The following is a 17,049-nucleotide window of genomic DNA, read 5'->3' as shown; positions in this document are numbered from 1 at the left end:
AGTCCAGATTGCTTGCTTAGTACCCTGCCCCCTAAAGTGATGATGGCAAACGGGTGGTTGCACAAGAGCCTGGTGCCCAGCGGGAGGGACGAAGCCTTGGGCAAATAGATGTTGACAGCCTGGAGGCTGTACAAGGTGACCCAGGGAGAACAGGAAAGGGAAACTGGGATAGTAGCTTCCTCTCTACTGCTGTAATGAAAGAGGTGACAAAAACCAACTCTGGGAGGATGGTGTATTCCATCTTACACCTCACAGTCCATCATGAAGTGAAGTCAGCAGGGGCTCAGGGCAGGAACCTACAGGCAGGAACAGAAGCAGAGGACACGGAGGAGTGCTGCAGACTGACTTTCTCCTTGGGGCTTGCCCAGTCTGCTCTCTTATGCAACTCGGGACCATATGTCCGGGGATGGCATCACACACACCAATCATTAATTAAAAATAAAAATGTCTCACAGACTTGCTTAAAGGCTAATATGGAGGCACTCTGTCAATGAAGATTCCCTCTTCCCAGATGGGTTACATTTGTGTCAAGCTGACAAAACCAACGAGCACGTTGGAGCTTGCTGGGAATTTTGCTCATGTCGAGATGATGAGAAGCAGTCTGGGGAGAGGAGATCTTGAGGGCAGACTCACTTCAGATCAGGTCAAGTAGAGAAGGTGGAAGTAAGGAAGCAATATCAGAAAACTGATGGGCTTGTAGGACTCCCATCCCAGAAGGCCCAGTGAGAGGCAACCTAGAAGAGGCCTGGTTTTCTGGGGTCTCTCAGGCTGGGAACTGAAGGGTGTCTGCTAACACATTACAGGGAAGTGTTGACAGCTGACAGGAAAACCAAGGGAGCTCTGGATCACTCCCCCTCTTCCAACCCCATGTTTGCCCCACCTACCACAAGCTTCCTGAGGAGTCTTCTGCCTTTGCCTCGTTGCCGACTGTGTTGCTCAGAACAGATGTGACCCCTGTTTGTTGGCCTTTGAGATGATGAAAGAATGATATTTGCCTCTTTCCCTAAAACTATGTAGAATCCTATGACCTCCCCCCAGGAAGAATATTCTAGCAAGCTCATTATACAGGGAGGGATATTCTCAAAGGTACTAAGAAAGGAGGATGGTAGTGGACATTTCTCGTCCTCTGAGCACCTACAGTGGATCCCATGGGCTGAAGGGAGGGCATCGGAACCTGTTCCTAGAAGAGGAGGAACCTCAAGCAGGACTGGGTGGTGATAGGTGGATGGACCTTACGTGAGACCAAAATGAGGAAGGTGGAGCTTTTACAGCCTCCAAATCCAGCCCTGGGTTTGAGTTTAACTTGTTGTTCCTTGGGAAGCAATGACAACGAGCAACCATGAGGCAGAGAGGCAGAGATGGCAGAGATGGCTGGCCAGAAGAGTGCAAAGTTAAAAGCTGAAATATGAGATGTGGAGGGAAAGAGGTCAATCTATTGCTGTTATTGAAGTTGTTAGGGTCGAAGTCTGGCCCACTTCTCCTTAATACTAGGTCAATTAAAAAGTGCTAGCGAATGTGTAAAATTGAGATTTATTCAGTGTACCACATTTTAGTGTGTATGCGTGTGTGCGTGTGTGTGCGTGTGTGTGTGTGTGTGTGTGTGTGTGTGTGTATCTGTGTGTGGGTTTGTGTACAAGAAGGCATCCAGAAACCCTGGAGCTGGAGTCACAGGCAGTTGTGAGCTTCCTGATGTGAGTGCTGAGAACCAAACTCAGGTTCCCTGCAAGGAACCTACACATTCTCAATGTGGGCCACATTGAGAAAAGGAACAGGTAAAGAGGTCCAGTGACCCCCCCACGCCTTCAAAGTCCTGACTTAGGTTTAGAGAGATGGCAGAGGTGTGTACAAGCAGAGCTGGTCAAAGGGTGGCCTGCCTGTCATGGAACCCAGCATTATTTCAACTTCAGTCGGCCTCTCAAGGACAGTTTGACAATTTCCCAGAACCATACGAAGTCTCTTCCTGAGACATGAACTTCAACCTTTCCACTCTCCCAGCTTGAGATCCCAGGAAAAATGTCAGTTGCTTGGGGCCCGTTGTGCCAACAGTCTAAAGCTGAAGAGAGGGCACAGGCATCTCTACAACACCTTTTCCTATGTGCTCAGTTACACTGCTGTAAGTACAAAGTAGCCAGTGGGCCACTGGTTCACACCTCCCCCAGACACTCCCACCCCCACCAGATAGTCCCGCTTCCCTCAGCCAGTACTGCTAGGGAAGTCATCGTTTATTTCTGTTTCTAGATATCAAATAAAAACCTTATTCAGAAATGCTTAGTCTGGTCTCTCACTTCCTCACAGGGTGGATCCTATGGCCTCCCACTGGTCCTGCCTAAATCTCTGCTCCGGAGTCCTATTCATAGGAGTGGGGGATTCCCCAGAGCAGTGTTCTGCTGATCGATGGTGCTTATCTGGACTCCTCTGTCTTCAGTCTCACCCTCTCTCAACTGAGCTATTTCAGCTTAAGACTCCTCCATCTATCCTAGTAATGCCTCAACTATCAGGAAGCGAGAGCTCACCTTTCTCTGGGCTGTTTAAGAGTTTGCTAGGGAAGGCCTGAGAACATGAAGTCAAAAACAAGAACGGATTCCACCGTCCAACCACAGCCATCCCCTGGAAGCCCAAATGGTGAAGTGATGACCAAGGCTTCTGGTCCTCTGCAGAGAAAGAAACTCTCTTAGAGTCTATGGAGGTCACTGGACTTCCGTGGACAGTAGGCCTTCACCTGGAGGCTATGGAGGGGAAGGGCATGTGCTCAGAGGAACTGAGCCCTGGGGATTAAGAGAGAACTTAACAGGTATGGGACTTGCTCTGTGGCTCAGCACTTGCCTGGCATAAAGTCCTCATTTTCATTCCCTACACTGAGGGAGTGGGGTGGGATGGGGGCGATGGAAAGAGAGGGGGTACAGATAACAGAGTCTCTGTACTGTGTACGTTCATAGACAAATGTTTATGAATACGAGGAAGTCTGGCTGGTTAAAGGGGGGAGTCTGGAATTAAAACACTTCTGGCTATGTGATTCAAAGGCTTAGCAGGCTGTCTGACACACTGTCTGTAAGTCTCTGAGATGTCTGAAGATGTCTCTGGGGAAGGGAAAGAGGCATGGGCAGGAATCTCCAAGAATTTCCCCTCAAACACTGTCTTCTCCGCCACAGGCCTCCCTGTACTCCTGAGACTAGGATAAAGTAAATTCATCTTCTGTGTCCCACAAGAGAGGGAAACTGACGCAGTCTCATCCTGGTATTTCCTTCTTTTCTACTTGGCTGCAAATTCCACTCTTCTCACTTTTAATGAGTAGGCAGATGAGGGTGGTGAGGGAGGAGACTTCTGGGCTTTCAGAGATTAATTTTCTCTGTTAAAGGCAAAAGTCTGCTTGTTGCCACCAACATACCCTTCCTATCTAACCTACTCACAGATTGGATTCTTGTTCTTGTTCTCTCTCTCTCTCTCTCTCTCTCTCTCTCTCTCTCTCTCTCCCTCCATCCTTCCCTCTCTCTCTCTCTCCTTTTTTTTCATCACAAGGTTATGGGCTACAGTTACAGTATTGAGTTCTTTACTTTTTTACGATTTATTTTATTTTGTTTTACTTTATATTATGTGTTTAAGCGTTTTTCTGGCAAGTATGTATATACACCACATATGTACCTGGTGCCCTTGGAGGTCAGAAGAGGGTGCTGGATCTCCTGGAACTGGAATTTCTAATGGTTGTGAACCATGAAAGTTAATCCCACTGGTGAAGAACAAGACCGCTACCATAATTTTTGATCCAAATTAGAACAAGCTTTAATTAAATACTAGCTAGGATGATGGACTCTGGGCAGGTCTGTTCTGAGATTCCCAGAAAATGGCTGTGAGTCACATTTTGCTGAGGTTTTATAAAGGAGAATCCATAAAGCTATGCACTTCCTGATGTACTTCCTGCACACATACTTCTCGTCTACATGTGATCAAGCACATCCAGGGAAGTTGGGTCAAACAAACTTGTTTAAGGGAGTAAAAAAAAACGTGTGGTTTGTTATCTCTCATAACAGCGCCCAGCATTTCAGGAAGTGTCTGTTCAAGGGGCTTACAGGCTAGAGACATTTTTGTTTTATGGATTTCTTAGGCAGAGCAATTAAAACTTAAAATGTAACTTTGGCCCTCATGACGTAGGTGCTGGGAACTAAGCACAGGTCTCCTGCAAGAATAGCAAGTGCTCTTGACCACTGAGCCATCTCTCTCCAGCTCCAGTTTTGAATTAAGTAAATGCTCTGCATTTAGAGCACGGACATTCAAACATGGACTTGTGTTTTACTAATCTGCCACACCTTGCTCTCCCAGTAGGCTGTGGGCAGCACAACGGCACAAGCTGTGGCATCCCGTTTAGCTATGTGATACTAATAAAGTCGGAGGCTTGAGGTAGCTCCTTTCCCATCCCCAGCTAGTTGAGCTAAATACCGAATGCTGACAGTGGGCGTGATGACTCGAGACACAGACACGCAGGCTTCTTGCTAATACAGCCCAGGATTCGTTTTATCCATCGGGCTGAAGAAAGTGAAGGAGATACATTGATTTTTTTTCCATTTGCTGTTCATTCTTAACAAACCCAGAACACAGAGCTGCAGGTTAAGGTGTATATTCCCAAAAAGAAAGGAAAGAGGAAGGGCAGAGGAGACATTTCTGCTGCTTCCCCAAACTAGTCATTAATGTAAGTCCCACTTCCTCCCTGAAAAGGGAAGGAGAAAGCAAGCCAGGAGGGTCATACTGAAGGAGGTTCTTTTACATGGCAGGAGATGTCAAGTATATGGAAGAACATCCTCTCTAAGCACATGCTCCAGGCAAGGATCCTGAAGTCACTACATAGTTCACACAAGCCAGTAGTGAGTATCAACCACCCCTTTGGTTCTCCAACGTCTTAGTCTTCTTTTCAGTTCCTTTTCACCTCCTAGAGAGGTAAGGAGGTAGCGGCTGATGATTTCTAGATTTCTAGAAGAGATAGGGTCCTGCCTATCCGCTCCTCTTGAGCTAGAGTGAATACCATAGATTAGAATTTGGCACACCCTGAGTCATAAAGCAAGACCTTCAAGAGCAGACTCTGTCATTGGTAATTGGTTTGAGGGGCAAAAGGCAACTCTATCTGGCTTCTCTTTTGGCAGCAGGCCCCATATGTCTGGGAGTTTGGGCAAGCCGCTAACCGCAGCAGCAGCAATGGTTATCCTCAGAGAACTGATTCTGGCTGTGTGGCCACGAAGTTGGTTCTCTTTGTTCCCAGAGATTCCACACGTTAACCAGCATCCGTTTTCTAAAAGTTTGCTTTCTGCTTTAATCAGCCTGAGCCAGTCTGCAGCAGACAGTCAAACCCAGAACAATGATGGAGGGATTAGACTGTGGGAGGAATAGGTGTTTGGCAACAGGCCCAGGAGGGTGAGAATGAGTCTAAGAATTGGTTCTCAGGGCCTAATGGGGCCAAAGAGAGTGAAAACCCAGCTTTCAGCTCTGTGGTCTAGTGGGTTAAGGATATCTTTGTGAAAATATCTCATTATTAGAGCTTCTAGTCACTCAGAAGGATGTGTCCACATCAAGCAAGACTCTAAGGCCCAGAGGTCATTGCTTCATCACAGTATGAATGATATCGAGATCTGAAGAATAGGAGGTGGTGTGGATGTGTCTAACTACGCTGTTCAAACCCGTATTCTAACTCCTGAGTTAAAATGTCCACCTTCAATGGCTGTAGGCTTAGATAAAAAAAAAAACCTACTTTTAATAAGATTTCTCAAATGCTTGTATCCACACTTCTAGCCTACTGTCCAAAGGTAGGAGGGAAAGGATGGTAAATAGGGCAAGGGGATGTAGACCTGTGTAGAAATCGTTCCTTGGGGAGATTCCAATCTCTGTTTGTCAGAATACCAGCAGTCCAGTTTAGTAGTGTCGGGATATCAAATCAGCAGCCGTGGCATCATCCAGCAGAAACTACCAGGCCTCCACCACATTGGCACCAGTCAGCAAGAGTGACCAGAACCAACTGGGGTGCCAGGAAAAGTTCTCTGCTGTGCCTCAAGGAAGTGAAGAGGAATGAAGATGGTAGACCAATGAAGTGTTGCACAGCTAGATGCTGTCACACACAAGATGCTGTCACTGTCCGGTGAGTCCTATTTATACTCTTTCCAAACATCATGTGTCCTCCCACGGATCTTGCATGAGATTGTCTTAGCAAAACACCATGTCGAGTCTGCATCACATGACATATCCAGAAACATTTCACAGATACACCAGCAGTCCAGCTCGGTAGAATTGGGATAGCAAACACGAATCAGCAGTGGTGGCACTCCCTAGCAAAGGTAGCCATGTCCCAGCCTCAGCACAAGTCAGCAGGAGGGACCAGCAGGAATGCTAGGAGAAGTTCTTGGCTATGCCTTTCTCAGGGAAGCAAAGATTAGTGAAGACCAACAAGTGTTTCACAGCTAGCTCTATAAACAAGCCTAGCTCAGGCTCACACTGTCCACTGAGTTCTATTTATACTCCCTCCAAACATCACAGGTCCTCCATGGGTCTTGCCTCAGCACATGTGACTGTCTAAGCTGACAACACTCTGCCAATTAGCCTTAGTCTGAGGAAGCAGCAAGAAACTGCAGTAAGCTGCAGCACACCACAAGAAATTTTTTGGTATGTTTATCTCTACGGAGTACCAACAAATGCAGCTCAACTACACAATGTAAGGCAGACCAATACATGTGTGTTGTTAGTGAAGAATCCTTCATCACGTGTCCTTTAAAAATTCATGCTTTAGCAGAACATCCTTTCTCCTGTGTTTGCTTCAGTGAAATGTTCCTTCATGAGTCTGCCTTAACCTTTCACCTGTGTCCACTTCAGGAAAACACTCCTTCAGGTGTCTGCCCCAGCAAAACACCATCCAACACAACTGACTTCCTAAAGAACCCTCAAGTTTCCACATCACACCAGTCTGCTGGGATGTAGACTAGAGGGAGGCATCTGAGGAAGAGGAGGAAGAGGAAGAGAAGGAAGAAAGATCTGAGAAGAGGAAGAGGAAGGGACAGAGAGTGGAAAGGGAGACAAAGGGGAGTGCAGGGAGGGAGACAAAGGGGGACTAAAGAGAAAACACTTTAGGAGACCAGAAATGTAGAACTAGAGATGCATCATTCAGTACTCAGAAAGCAGTTTCTATAAAGTCAAACTCAGGAAGAGAGGCAAAAAGGGATAGAAAAATAATGGTGTTTTATTGACAAAATTTTGACACCGATGTAAACAGACTCTGAGAGTGCTAGGTCAAGGACATGATCATATGGCATTTGGATTGGACTGAATTTATTGATGTGAAGATAAAGATCCTTATTTTGGTAGGTGATTTTGAGTAGCCAGAAGGTTGTTTGCTTGGTTTGTTGTCTGAATCTTGGTTGAAACAGTGATCTACAGAAGACAGTTCTATGATACCATAAATTCCTGGTGTAAAATGGAAGAGATGTCAGAATACTTAGCATGTCTCTATGTGTGATGGATCTCCTCCCAACCTCTCCTGTATTCCCACAGTGAACCTGAGGCAGGATAGAAAAGCAAGGGAAACTTGGGGACTTGAGAAAGGAGAGGAGCCCTTCACACCAGAGTCCGGTGGAAGCCTCTTGCCAGCAGGAAAGCAAGGATAGAAACAAGATTTCCAACTACTCAAGGCCTTCCCGCCTTCCCTGCCAGAGTCTCCTAGGAATCACACCAGAAACTCACAGGAAACAAACACTGACTAAACCTTTTGATAAACTTAGTGACTCCTGGTTTTACCTTATCCAACATCCAAGATATCACTGGATTCATTCTGTTCATCTCTCTTATTAAAAGGGACAGAGGGAGAAGAGAAAGGATAAGGTACTTTGGTAACTTGTAGAAATAGGACTTTGATAGTCACGAAAAAATGGTAGCTGTGGCTAGCGCTAAGACAACTGCAACCCTTCCTTAAGGATCTCTGCTTATTCTTGTGTGTCTTATTCTTATTCTGCTTATTCTTCCCTCTATAGTGCTCCCTTGAGGAGTCCTCACCCTCACTGTCCCTTGGGAAGCAATTCACACTTGGGTATGTCTTTCTTTCTGGGTGCCTCTTTTCTCCTTGCCCTTCACGCAATAAGCCTATATTAAAATGTCTCCTATAAAACCTCTAATCTGTTTCTGGTTGGCCTGGCCTGAAACTTTAGTGTCGAAGCCACAAATCTTAGTTTGGTCTGGGTCCCTACATAGTTAAGAGAACCTCTTGGGCTTCCGGAGGTGACAGCATAGAGCTAGATCTCTGTCCCAATTGCTAACATCCCTGGAAGTCAATGAATTCGTGAAAACATTGAGAAATCCATATACTATCACTTCTGAGAGCTGCTGCCACGGTAGAAACGGTGCTGAAACAGGCTTTCTGGTTTCAGCAGGGGTAACAGTTCCAGAAGTTTCATTTCATTTAAAACATTTTCCCATTATGTTCATATTTTCCTTTAAATCTTCAAGCATACCATCTCTGCCATTCCTAGGTGTGTTATACGTTATAAGTCTCATTTTCTCACCTTTTCACTTATAACTTTCATTAAGTGCTGTACATTATAAATTATATGTTATTGACAAGCTGAATTTTGTTGTTTTTCATTGGAGGCTATTGAGGTCTGGGCAAGGATCGGTTTGTCAGGTCACTTTACTAACTTAAACATTTTTATTTAAGGCTGTGCTCTGGGTTATTTTAACTCTGTGGTGGTTTGAATAAAAATGACCCCCATAGGCCCATAGGTTTGAATGCTTGGTTACCAGGGGGAGGCACTCGTAGGAGGCATGGCCTTGTTGGACTAAGTGTGTCACTGGAGGTTGGCTTTTCAGAAGTCCAAGCCAGGCCCACGGTCTCTCCCTCTTCCTGATGCCTGCAGACCCAGAACCACTTGAAGGGGATTTATTAGAATGACTTACAAGCTAATACAATAATGACTGGCTATGAATGGAAAGTCCAAGAATCCAGAAGTTTCTCAGTCCATGAGACCGGATGTGCCGATCTACAGTAGACCCTGAAGTAGAATCCTGAAGTAGTAGACTCTAATGTGAGTGAGGAATGGTTAGTGAGGCAGAGCAAGCTGGCATGGAGCAAAAGCTCCTTCTTCCGTGCCCTTATATAGGTTGTCAGCAGAAGGCGTGGCCTAGAGAAGGCGTGGCCTAGAGTAAAGGTGTTTCTTCCTGCTTCAAGACTCAGACTAAAGGCACGCATCCTCCTGCCTCAAGATGGGGTTAAAGGCATGTGTCTTCCTACTTTTAACGCAGCAAGATCACTAGTGTTCCTTTCCAGGTTTTGCATTTTAGTTAATTCCAGATGTAGTCAAGTTGACAACCAAAAATAACCATCACAAACCCCACTGCTAAGCTGTGACCTTGTCATTTATTCTCGGCAGAATGCTCTGGGTTTTGAATCATGTCCTTCCTTGGGGTTGTCACATAAGCATCTCCCAGCCTTTCGAGAACTCTGGAGGTGATGGCTCTCAAAGCTCCCCTTTGCCTCTGCCTTCAGACTTTCATCCTAAGCACTCAGTGTGTCGTTCAGCCCAGAGGAGACCCTATGTGGCTTTCTCGAACTCATCCTTTCCCAGGCTAGCTCTGCCCTGGTACTCTGCCCCATGAGCAGCAGGTATCCTGACTGGTGATTGGTTTCTTGGTTCAGTAAGGCAGGTATGGTCAGCTTGGCTCCTCACTTGCTCCCTGTGCTGAGTTCAGAAATACCACCAGGTAGAAAGGCCTGGCAACTGTAGAGCCTTCCTCTCGTGTTCTCCTTCTCTTGGGGATCATCATCCTGTACCGCCATCACCGTGGTACATGAATTCAGATGTTGCTGATGTAGGGTCTTGAGAGGTGATTAGACTGTCAAGGTTCCATTTCTGTGAATGGGATTGAAGCTCTTACAAAGGAAGGTTTATACATTGTTCAGCCATCTTGCCCTTCTTCTCTGCCATGTATCTGCTTCGGGGTGGAATAAAGATGCAGGCACCATTTTGAAAGTAGGGAATGGCTCTCAACAGACATCCAAGCTGGCCTATGCCTTCTCTGGGACTTCCCAGTCTCTGGACCATACGAAATAAATTGCCTTTTGTTTTTCAATGCATTTGGAATACAGGAAACTATTCTAGCTAATTATGAGATACTTTTTTTTGACACCGTAATTGTTCTTGATTGCCTCTCTGTTGCTATAATAAATACCATAACCAAAAGCAACGTGGTGAGAAAAGTGTTTATTTCATCTTATGCTTCCAGATCACAGTTGATGGTTGAGAGATGTCACGACAGGAACTCCAACAGAAGCAGAGGCAGGAACTGTGGGGGAATGCTGCTTGCTGGCTTGCTACTTGGCTAATGTTTGGCTACCTTTTTTTATATAACCCAGGACCATCTGCCTAGGGGTGGTGCTACCACTGATAGTGAGCTTGGCCCTCCTACATAAACTAGCAAGTGAGAAAATGTCTCACAGACACAGGCCAAGCCTATGGAAGCAATTCTTGAGCTGAGGTTCCCTCTTCCCAGGCTTTCGGCTTGACAACCAAAATTGGTTATAGTGATCTTGGAGAACGGCGTTTTACTGCTTTGTTAGCATACAGAATAATTAGTTTCATCATATATGAACACATATATCATTGTACTTGGCTCGCATCTTCTCATTACCTTCTTCCTTCCTCCCACTTCCTTCTGGTCCCAAATTCTTGCCCATTTAAAAGTACCTGGTCTGTGGTATTATTCTGCTGCAAACACTGACACCTTAGAGACAATGCCCGCATCTATGGAAGAAGTTGTTTGATGTCTTTGGTACCGTTTGACTGATTATCATGAACAGGGTTTATCTGTAGCAGTTACTGCACAATGGGGGAAGAGAGACCGTTTGTTCCTTTCGTAACCGTCTGAGGATGTCACATAGTCCATGGCTTGGCAGCTTTTGATGCTGGTTTCCAGATGAGACTGGGCATGTTTGGGTGGCATGGCTGTAGACTCGGTGTTGATTTTCACACACAGACATTTAAAAGAGGATGTTTCCCTGTGAATACTACTTATCTTTACCTAACAAGTTTCACTATGGAGCGTTTTCCTTATTATTTAATTGAAATGCTTTCTAATTTTCACTATGGTTCTTTGATCCATGGGATATTTGAAGTTATTATATTCTGCCCCATTTCTCTATAAACTTATTTAAAAAAATTTATCTATTTTATGCATATAGGTGTTTTGCCTGCGTGTATGTCTGCTTACCGTTTGTGTTACTGGTGCCTGCAGAATCCAGATAAGGGCATCAGGTCCTCTGGGACTGGAGTTACAGACAGTTGTGAGCCGCTACATAGGTTCTGGGAATCAAATCCTGGTCCTCTGGTAGAGCAGCTGGTTCTCGTAGCTAACCCATCTCTAAATTCCCACTTAACAATTACATCTATAGATTTGTGCCCCCCCCCTTTACAGTGCTGGAAGTTGACAGAACTTAAGATTCCATGTATCCAGCACCTTTACCACTGAGCTGTGCCTTCAGATTTTTTTTGTTTGTTTTGGGTCAGGGTTTCACTATGTTTCCCAGACTGGTATCGAACTCATTCTGTAGCCCAGAGGGAGGTTGACTTTTCAGTCTTCCAGCTTCAGCCTCCCAAGTAGGTCAGGTTAGGCCTGAGCTACCAGATCCAGCTTTCACGTTATTTTATTCTGAATTTTTATTTGTTTATTTTGTGTGTGGAGGGGTGGGTGGGTATGTGTGCCAGTCGCCGGGCAACTTTATGGAGTCAGCTCCCTTTGGTGCCAGGTGGGTTCTGGGGCTATGGACTCAGGTCACCAAGTTGACAGCAAACACCTTCACCCGATGAGCCATCTGGCCAGCCATTAACATTTATTTTTAAAGTGCGTGTCCTCCAGGTTTGCGGTGTTGTTTGTTGGAGCAACGCAAATGCCCTAAGACAAGGTCCTCATAGCTGAAAGTGACTGTCCCTTGTTTAGTCCAGTTTGCCAGGTGTTCATGCTGGGAGGTATAGTTTGAGGTAGGCTACTGCAAAAATGGAGGAAGTGGGACTCTTTTTGTCTTTAGAAAATTATTTTTCTTCTTCTAACTTTTTAGGTATGTGGCCTAACTTCTAATTTTCAGCTCTGTCCTTCCCTCCTTCCTCCCCCTCTTTACCCTCTCTCAAACCATCTCAGTCAAGGTCTTTATATTTAGCTCAGACTACCATGAAACTCATGATGTAGTATGCGCTGGCCTTGTAATTGTAATCCTGCCTGCCTGGACGCAGGGATTATGAGCAGCGCCTATTTTCTAACCCTCTGTTGCCAGGAGCTCAGTGGTCCTCCATTTGGCTTGTACTCAGGGAAGTTATCAGAACTGACTTACACATGGAGTTCCCCACTCTGATTTGGCTTGTACTCAGGGAAGTTATCATCAGAACTGACTTACACATGGAGTTCCCCACTCTGATTTGGGGGTCTCTCAGGCAAGATCAGCGCCATGAAGGTGACAGAGATGCAGATATTTAGACACCGGTTCTGTGTTACCTCTGGAGGCTCCTCCAGATGGGCCTGTCTTCTCTTACTCCTCTCTTACGATTGCTAATCCTGCCCGGACTCCTGGACTACCTGTCAGCGCCCTGCAAGCCTGCCTCCTCACCCCTCGTGCTTAGTCTTTTTGCATATTAAATTCTTAGGAACATCCTAACTTGAACATGTTGTTTGTTCTGTATATTGACGCTGACTAACGCACAGGGATGTTAGAAAAGTTTTAAGAGACCCGACCTAGTTCTGACCTAATGACCTAATTCTGAACACCTTTGCTAACTATCCTTTTGTTTTATGACTTTAGTTTAGAAATTCTTGGGTTTCCCATGCAGGTGTCCCAGTGTCCTGCCCTGGGTGACCATTGTGTTTTTCCTTCAGTTCCTTTCATTTTGCCGTTCTCGTCTGTACAGCCATTCTTCAGCCTCCATTCTAACACTCAGCAGAAATGCAGTTGTCTTGTTCCCGGCTTTAAGTTGAAGGTGCCGAGAACGATTCTCTTTTTTTTAGATCTCGGAGCGATGCCATTTGAAGTTAGCAGGATTTTCTTCTCTCTGGGTTTGTTAGTTTTTCAAATGACGAACAGATGTTGCTTTCCTTCGCAGTTTGAGGTGACCACAATGTTCCTTTCTTCCTCTTTCTATTCCCTCTTAGTTTCTAGCCCTATCCTGGAAGTACATGTCAAGGTAAAGGCTGTGGGCCTTTCCTTTCTTGTCGCAGTCTCAGAGAGCAGGGGTGGAGCCCACCCTACACCCAGTCTTCTTAGGTCAAACTGATGTCTTTGGGGATTTTCCATAAGGAGCCTATAAGATGCCCATGCCCGCAGCATCGTGCTGATGTACTATTTTGCTTATGAAGCATCCGTGTTTGTGTTTATCCGAGAACTCCAGGGGGTCAGTAAAGAAAGGAAGTCATAATGAAAGTAACAAGGAGACAACCCCATGCTGATCGGAATTTATGTTTGCAGCAATTGTACCGAGCAGCCAAGCAAGCAGGAATTAGCCTACTTGGACAGAAGAGAGGACACAGGCTCAGAAGGGGGAGATGCCTTACTTGAGGACAGCACAAAGCCAGACCGGACTCTACTTGCAGGAGGGTGGGGGGGGATGGGGATGTAGCTCAGTTCCACGGTGGCCTAGCAGGCATGGAAGCCTGGGTTCTAACCACACTGTACTGTTATAGTGGTGCACAGCCACGATCCCAGCCCTGGGAAGGTAGAAGTGAGGGAATCAAAAGTTCACCGACACCCTGGGCTACACGTAAAAAAGAAAACAAGAAGAAAAGAAACTCTGCTTTCTCCTAACAGAGAAGTGAGACCCACATCCCCCTACCTCACCCTGTGTCCTTTCCCCTCCCTTAGAGCATCAGGGCTAAGTGTCTCCAAGTCTGCTTCCTCACTTCCCAACTTCCACAGTGGCCCTTTGACTGTGCTCCCAGACCTTGTGGGCACTCTGAGGTGGATGAGATCCCGTCAGTGTTGTGAGTATTGGCAACGTGCATGTGTGGAGGGGTAGGAGTCTGAAGTCCTCCCTGCTCTGATTCTGCTGCTTTCGAGATGGGCAGGTACTGGCTGCTGCCTGGTCTCCTCTTTTCCCTGCCTCTGGTAACAGGGTGGACCACTTCCAAATGCCTGGTGACTGAAGGCTCCCAACTGCCCCTGGTCTCCCGCTATTTCTCACTCTGCCCCAAGTCTAAGCTACCCTTTCTTGCTGCATGCTTCTCTGTGAGCAACCTGACACAGACATTGGAAGCTGTACCTCGGACTGTGGAGGGACTCTGCCTCGGTGGTTCTGTGTCTACTATGCTTCCGGATGCTTTCTCTGCTTTTCCTGGACTCAAGATCCTGGGACTGACTCTGCACCTTTCCCGACTCCTGCCAGGAGCTCTCCGGGGCCTGAGACAGTTACGGGACCTCTCTTTTTTGGACACTCCTGGTGGGAAGAAATCTCTCTTTCTACCTCTCGATGCCTTTGGTGACCTGATTTCCCTCCAGAGACTCCAAATCTCTGGCCCCTGCCTGGATAAGAAGGCAGGTGTTCATCTGCCTCCCAGTCTGCAATGGTTGAGTGTCCAGTTCAGTTGCCTTCAGGATGCGGGAGAGCTGGCTGGCATGTTCCCAAATCTGGTGCAAGGTTCCTCCTCCAGGGCTTCATGGACCCTGAAGATGTTGGATCTGTCACAAAACTGGGGGCTGAAGATGGCTAGTCCTGGGTCCCTCCAGGGTCTCCAGGTGGAGATTCTGGATCTGAGAGGAACACAGCTGGATGCTGTGGCAGTGAAGGACCTGGGACTTCTGAAACTCGATGTCTTGTATGCAGAGACTGCCACGGCCGAGCTGGCTGCTGAGACTGTTGCCCACTTTGAGCTGCAGGGCCTGAATGTGGGAAGAAGCAAGCTAGGATCTATATCTCAGGAGGCCCTGGCTTCCTGCCATAGCTTGAACACCTTGGGTCTTTCAGGCACTGGCCTGACTAAGCTGCTACCTGGCTTCCTGGCTGCCATGCCTAGGCTTCGGAGACTGGACCTGGCCGGAAACCAACTGAAGAGCACGATGCTGTGCATGAATGAGACGGGAGACGTGTCAGGACTCACGACTCTGGATCTGTCAGGCAATGGGTTGCGTGTCCTGCCTCCAGCCGCCTTCTCCTGTTTACCACACTTGCGAGAGCTGCTGCTTCAGGACAACCAGCTGCTCTCCCTGGAGGGAGACCTATTCCAGGATCTACAGCAACTAGAGACCTTGAAGCTGGGTAGAAATCCCCTGCTTAACCTGGGTAAGAACTGGTTGGCTGCTCTGCCTGCGTTGACCACCCTTAGCCTGCTAGATACCCAAATTGTACTGAGCCCAGACCCTGGCTTCTGGGGAGCAAAGAATCTGCATACCTTGAGCCTGAGGCTCCCCGCTCACCCTGCCCCAGCAGTATTGTCCCTGCCCATGTATCTGACCAGCTTAGAGCTTCATGTAGCTTCAGGCACGAGGCATTGGGCACTGTTCCCAAATATCTTTCCTTTCTTAGAGACCTTGACTATAAAAGGCACGGGACTGAAGCTGGGAGTCCAGAATGCCTCTGAGGTCTTCCCCGCTCTCCAGAAGCTCTCCCTGCTCCAGAACAGCTTGGATGCCTTCTGCTCCCAGGGCACCTCCAGCATTTTCCTCTGGCAGCTCCCCAAACTTCAGTCCTTGAAGGTATGGGGTGCTGGAAGCAACTCCAGACCCTGCCTTATCACTGGGCTTCCCAGCCTACAGGAACTGAAGCTGGAGTCACTTCAATCCATAACGCAGCCCCGTTCGGTACAGCTGGAGGAGCTGGTGGGTGACCTTCCACAGCTCCAGGTATTACAGCTGTCCAGCACAGGGCTCAAGTCACTGTCGGCCGCTGCTTTCCAGCGCCTGCCCAGTCTCCAGGTCTTAGTGATATACAGCGAGGAAGACTTGGTGCTGCAGGACAGTCTGGGGGAGTACAGCCCTCAGATGCCCCGCTATATATACATTCTGCAGTCAACATTGGCCTGCCAGTGTGACAATGCATGGATGGAGCCGTGGGTTAAGCAGTCCACTAAAACGTACATACACATAAGAGATAATCACTCATGTCCAGGAGAAGTCAGGGTCTCTCACAGGGACTCCCTTACCTCCTTTCTCTGGGACCACTGCCCCCAGACTTTGGAGCTGAACCTCTCTTTGGCCAGTTCTGCCTTGGTATTACTGCTAATTGCCTTGCCTCTCTTCCAAGAAGCCAGGAACACTTGGATCCCCTACCTGCAGGCCTTATTCAGGGTTTGGCTCCAGGGTCTGAGGGGTCAGAGAAACGAGGGGAGGAGGTTCCTTTTTGATGTATTCGTGTCCCACTGTAGGCAAGACCAGGGCTGGGTGATAGAGGAACTTCTGCCTGCTTTGGAGGGCTTCCTTCCAGCTGGCCTGGGCCTACGCCTCTGTCTCCCTGAGCGTGACTTTGAGCCCGGTAAGGATGTAGTTGATACTGTGGTCGATAGCATCGTGAGCAGCCGTACCACACTCTGTGTGCTGAGTGGCCAGGCCCTGTGTAATCCCCGATGCCGCCTGGAGCTTCGCTTGGCCACCTCTCTCCTCCTGGCTTCCCCCTCCCCTCCAATGTTGCTGTTAGTCTTCCTGGAACCCATTTCCCGACACCAGCTCCCGGGTTACCACAGACTGGCTCGGCTGCTTCGACGAGGAGACTACTGCCTGTGGCCTGAGGAAGAGGAAAGAAAGAGTGGGTTCTGGACTTGGCTGAGGGGCAGGCTAGGGCGGCCATAGCTGGCATTGGTGTGGGGTGGCATTTGTGAATTTTAGGGTGGGGATAGGGGAAGCAAGTATGGCTGTCAAGGAGTCAGTGTGTTTGTGGGTAGGGGGCTCATAGAGATCTGAAAGGCTGAAGTAAACCTTTTGCAGGTACAGGAATCCACATGCTGGGAACACAGGTTTTCGGGGGCCTGGAGGTTGAATGAGGGAAGCTGAGAGATAGAAAGTGTCCATGGGGCATGTGACATTCCCAAGATCTTCAAATCCTCAGTAAACTTGCTAAATCCATGAAA

At 47.5% G+C, this 17,049-nt stretch overlaps 1 protein-coding gene across 1 annotated transcript; it reads left to right on the top strand.

Moving 5' to 3' along the window:
- The first annotated feature begins 13,798 nt into the window (after window positions 1–13,798).
- On the top strand, window positions 13,799–17,049 carry LOC114614242 (toll-like receptor 12). The gene has a single exon (XM_028759830.1). The coding sequence runs from the start codon at window positions 14,051–14,053 to the stop codon at window positions 16,769–16,771; it is 2,721 nt and encodes a 906-aa protein (XP_028615663.1). The 5' UTR covers window positions 13,799–14,050; the 3' UTR covers window positions 16,772–17,049.

This window comes from Grammomys surdaster, unplaced genomic scaffold (assembly GCF_004785775.1).
Source record: "Grammomys surdaster isolate TR1022 unplaced genomic scaffold, NIH_TR_1.0 126313, whole genome shotgun sequence".
Lineage (NCBI taxonomy): Eukaryota > Metazoa > Chordata > Mammalia > Rodentia > Muridae > Grammomys > Grammomys surdaster.
Note: the sequence above shows the minus strand (reverse complement) of the source record. Positions and strands in the feature narration are given on the sequence as shown.